A 4,676-nucleotide genomic window follows, 5' to 3' on the forward strand; every position below is an offset into this window, starting at 1 on the left:
CTGCGGCTGGGCACGGCGCCGGAGCCTTCCTCACACCTGCTGCCTTCTTGCCCCTCAGACCAGGCGATGCACGAAGGAGAAGACCGCGTACGCACTGAGCAGCAGCGACGACGAGGATCCGTCAAAGGAGATCGGAGTCACTTACAAGTCAACAAGGTCGGCGGTAAGGACTGGGCAAGAAGGTGGTTCTGGGCTCTGAGGTCGTGTGTTCTCCTGATGCCGCCTGCATCCAAGGCTGACCTTTCCCTCTGAGAGGTGGGAATTAAAATTGCAAGGTGCCACTGGACTTGCCCAAAATCACACAAAATTTTCAGGAGAGGGAGCACTTGGGTCAGGTTTGTCCTACTGCTGGGTTCGTGGTCTCAGTTTTAGACCACTTTCCTTCATAAGGAACTGAAGGTGGCTTAGAAGGTGCTGCCGTCTTTATCCTTGTGACTAGTCGTGGGTAAGAGCTACAGAGAGAGGGACCAAGGGGTGGGGCGTTTGCCCGTTCGTGTGAGCCTGTGCAGGATATAAGTAGAATTAAAAGCAGCTGTTGACCCATGTTCCTTTCCAGCCCTGTTTCCTCACTGTCGGTGCCTCTGTAAGATGGGAATAGTGCCCAGCTGCCCCCAGCCAAAGCTGCAGGGTCACACTGGCATCTCCTTGTCACGTTAGCGATGACTATGAATATAACCTCGTGCTGTAACTGTTCACTGCTCCGCTGCTGAGGGGGGCAGCGCGTTGTCAGCCCTCCCTGCTGTGGGAGAAGGGAAGGGCACAGGAGGAGGTGACAGCTTTGGGGCTCCAGAAGCCTTTGGCACCTAAGCTGGATTTGGTTTTAACTGAGGCTGGCTGGAACTGTTCTTTGGTTTCTGTGCAGCTGTTCCTGACAATGCGATAAAACCCAGCACTAAGAGTCTGTTCAGCCCATTAAAGAGGGATCTAAACCAGATCACTCTGTTAAAACTGGATCTAAGCCACCCACAGCCGGGTTAAAAGCTCAGGAGTAGCAGCTTGGGTGTGGGTGGGATGGTCTCGTGGTTGAAGTGCTGGACATGGGAGCCCTGAGTTCAGCTCCCAGCGAAGCTGAGCGTGAAGGAGTAAGGCCAAGAGTTTCCCGGCTCTGCAGGCTAAGCCGCAGGAGCAGGGGGTAGTTGGGCCTCTGCAAGCTGTGGGCTGGATCCAGCTCACGGGGATTCTCCCTGGCAGGTGCTGAGGGACAGCAGAAGCTGGTGGCTTGCCCTGTGACCACCCCTTCAGGTAGCCAAGGAGCTCTCTGTCTTGTACAGGTTTTCTCTTCGCTGTTGTCACAAACTCTTCTTGCTTTTCAGAAACCTGTTGGCCCAGAAGACATGGGAGCCACAGCAGTGTATGAACTGGACACGGAGAAGGAGAAAGATGCCCAGGCCATCTTCGAGCGCAGCCAGAAAATCCAGGAGGTGAGCCAGCCTTGCTCTGGAAGAGCTGGTATACAAGTGCTTTATTCATCCCCTTCCGCACACCAAGAGGAGTTCGAGTCTCTTCCTGCCTGGAAATTTGAGGCGCCCCTTGGAAACGGGGCAATTCCCTGGCTTTACTGGCACCTCGGTATTAAGGCAGGCAGGACTGGGAAGGGAGACTGCTGTCAGAGTGGTGAAGATAATCTGCGTCATGGAGCTTTGCTGATCCTTAATCGCCTTTTTTCTGCTTTCCTAGGAGCTGAGAGGAAAGGAAGATGATAAAATTTACCGTGGTATCAACAACTACCAGAAGTATGTGAAGCCCAAGGACACATCGATGGGAAATGCCTCTTCAGGGATGGTCAGGTAGGTTGGGGTGAGCCTCACAGGGCTGGGACCACAGAGGAGCTCAGGCACCAGCCGCAAAGCACCTGTTTTGGGCTTGAACGTGGCCCCCCAGGGGCCTTCTCCACCGCAGCCAGTCTGAGCCTCGTCCCTGACTCTTTCAGGAAAGGACCCATCCGTGCTCCGGAGCACTTGCGGGCCACGGTGCGATGGGACTATCAGCCCGACATCTGCAAGGACTACAAAGAAACCGGGTTCTGTGGCTTCGGAGGTGAGCGGGTCTTGCTTGCAGCGGCACACGTGCCGTGACAGATGTGCAGAGGGATCCCGTGTGTGCGCACGCACCGACTGAGGGGCGCCTGTTTGCAGAGCTGGTGTGTGACGCTGCTGTAGAGCCGCTTTCTGTAGCGCTCCTGTCATTTGTGTAGGCTCTGCTGGCCTCCAGTCAGGGGTTACGAGGGTCCTGGGAGGGACCTCGGGGCTGTTCTGGTGACCCACATTCCCACGGGTGTTCTGGCCCCTGAGGCCGTGTGAGGGATGGGATTTCCTGTTCTTTGTCCCACTCCCCGTGTGTGTTCCCACTGGAACTGTCGGGGTGGTGCAGGGATCCTGCGCCTGCTCCAGGAGCTCGGCGCTGCCCTGGTGGGGGAAGCAGTCAGGCTTCTCCTGCTGCTGGGCAGAGCTCGGGTTGCCCCCGGATGAGCTGTGCCCTGCTCACGCTCGGCCCCGCACAGCCTGGCTGTTAATTCCCCTTTCTTTGTGCTGCTCAGACAGCTGCAAATTCCTCCACGACCGCTCGGACTACAAGCACGGCTGGCAGATCGAGCGGGAACTGGATGAAGGCCGGTATGGAGTCAATGGTACGGCACCTCCCCTCTGCTCTCCCTCTGCCCAGGTAACAGTGGATGTGGCCACCAGGTCCTGCCCTTTATTGTGCCCTGAAGTGAACGTGGCGCAGGGATAGTGCCTCACTAAGAATGAAATGAGTCCTGTGCCGTCTTGAGCCGCCTGGGCCGGGGGTCGCATTGGTATTAGCCAGAATTGCAAAGCTGCAGGATAACCGTATGGCCAGGAACCACCGAGAGTGCGGAGCAGATCTGCTCTCAGGTGACCACTGTTCACCACCAGAGAGACTGATTCCCTCTCTCTGAAAGGACACCACTGCTGTCCCAGCAGCCAGCTGGGCAGCTGTGACCATCTCCTGCCCTCCAGGTGCCCAGGAGGCGGGACACTTCCCTGCTCTGACACCGCGTGATTTCTCACGCACGGTGTCTTAGCTGCAGCCCAAGGCTGAGGAGTGTTGCTCGTGAACCACTCTGCTGTTGGGGGGAACAGGGGGTTCTCTTCGGTTGCAGCCAGAGTTTGGTGGCAGCTGGTTTGGAAGAAAATCTGAAAAACAGGAGGGGGCTGGAGGATCTATCTCTTCATAACAGTGAGTGGGTGAGATAGATAGAAAAGAATTTGCGCGGGTGAGATGAGCAACGAGCACGCTGGTTCATTAGGCCTAATTATATCTCAGTCCCACATGTGTTTCTGACATCAGCAACACCCAGATGCCAGAGCTCCATTGTTTCCCACAGAGATTCAGTCCCACCTGCCGTGCCCTCTCCATATTTCATGCCTCATGCGTGGGCTGGGCTGGCTGCTGGTGCTCTTGCTCCAGTCTGGTTAACTCTCTGTCCTGCAGATGAGGAGAACTACGAGGTGAGCAGCGATGAGGAGGATATGCCTTTCAAATGCTTCATCTGCAGAAGTTCCTTCAAGAACCCCGTGGTCACCAAGTAAGTGGTTGTTTTGGTATGAGGAGCCCAGTGTGCTGTCCCTCCAATTCACTCCTCATTCACTGTCGAGGGAAATACAAATGCTGCCCAGGGGCTGGTGGGTGGGGAAATCCTCCGATAACCAGGGAGTCTCATAACTGCCTCTGGAGCATCTCCTTGGAATGGAGCTCAAGCCTTTGCTGTCCAAGCACCTTCTTCGTTTCCACAGGTGCTGCCTCATACCATCATCCTTCCCTTAACCTTGAGATTCTGTTTCCATGCCTTTGTTCCTCCTGGACGCTACGTGACACGCTGTATTGTGTGAGCAGAGACACAAAACATGGGGAAGGCAAGAGCTTGGTGAGGATGAGGAGCAGGCAGGGGGTACAGTGTGGATATCACCCTCTGGATGACTTGCTGGGTTCCTGCTGTCCGGAAGAGCTCACTGGTGGCTGTGCCATCGCTCCGCATCAGTGCGGCAATGCTGGAACCTTTCATGAGGAAGCTCTGCTCACCTTCACATCCCCAGGGGACCGGGAGTCAATGATTTTGAACTCCTGGACGCTGTGATTGCACCTGATGACTTGCAGTAACACAGATCTCTCCGTGCAGGTGTAGGCACTACTTCTGTGAGAGCTGCGCCCTCCAGCATTACCGCAAATCGCAGCGCTGCTACGTCTGTGACAAGCAAACCAATGGGGTCTTCAACCCAGCAAAAGGTAACGGACACCAGCAGGAGAGAGGGCGCTCGCTGGGTGCGGCGGCAGCAGCAGCAAAGGCACCAGCTCCTGAGGTGTCTTCTTGGTGCTGGGCCTGGCCCTAAGCTGGAGCTCACACCTCTTGGCTGCCAGCAGAGCTTCCTTCAGTGCCGGGAGACACTAAATCAGGGCCTGGGTGGCTCTGTGGGTGCAAAATGAGCGTCCGTGCTTGCCCAGGTGGGGAACTGGGGGAGCGGGACTGGTGAGGGTAGCGGGGACGTGCCATGGGTGCAGGGGCAGCAGCTTTGCCTCATGCTCCAGCTGGCTGGTCAGTACCGCACTGGTGGCTCCTGGTGCTAACATTTGATGCCCCAAACTCAGCAAACCATGGTAGCTCCTCGCTGAGCCTTTGTGCAGGCAGGTGGGTTTTGGGAGCCGTGGCCGGTCATCGC

At 56.4% G+C, this 4,676-nt stretch overlaps 1 protein-coding gene across 1 annotated transcript in view; it reads left to right on the plus strand.

Annotated features, from left to right (window-relative positions):
• Positions 1–61: 61 nt before the first annotated feature.
• RNF113A (ring finger protein 113A) overlaps positions 62–4,676 on the plus strand; it is a 4,951-nt gene continuing 336 nt past the window's right edge. Inside the window, exons 1-7 of the mRNA XM_010139841.1 lie at positions 62–163; positions 1,314–1,421; positions 1,678–1,787; positions 1,931–2,037; positions 2,537–2,626; positions 3,454–3,547; positions 4,139–4,245. Coding sequence (XP_010138143.1) covers positions 1,335–1,421; positions 1,678–1,787; positions 1,931–2,037; positions 2,537–2,626; positions 3,454–3,547; positions 4,139–4,245 — 595 coding nt within the window. The 5' untranslated portion in view covers positions 62–163; positions 1,314–1,334. The remainder of the gene's footprint in view (positions 164–1,313; positions 1,422–1,677; positions 1,788–1,930; positions 2,038–2,536; positions 2,627–3,453; positions 3,548–4,138; positions 4,246–4,676) is intronic.

The sequence above is a fragment of the Buceros rhinoceros genome, unplaced genomic scaffold (assembly GCF_000710305.1).
Source record: "Buceros rhinoceros silvestris isolate BGI_N320 unplaced genomic scaffold, ASM71030v1 scaffold22377, whole genome shotgun sequence".
NCBI lineage: Eukaryota > Metazoa > Chordata > Aves > Bucerotiformes > Bucerotidae > Buceros > Buceros rhinoceros.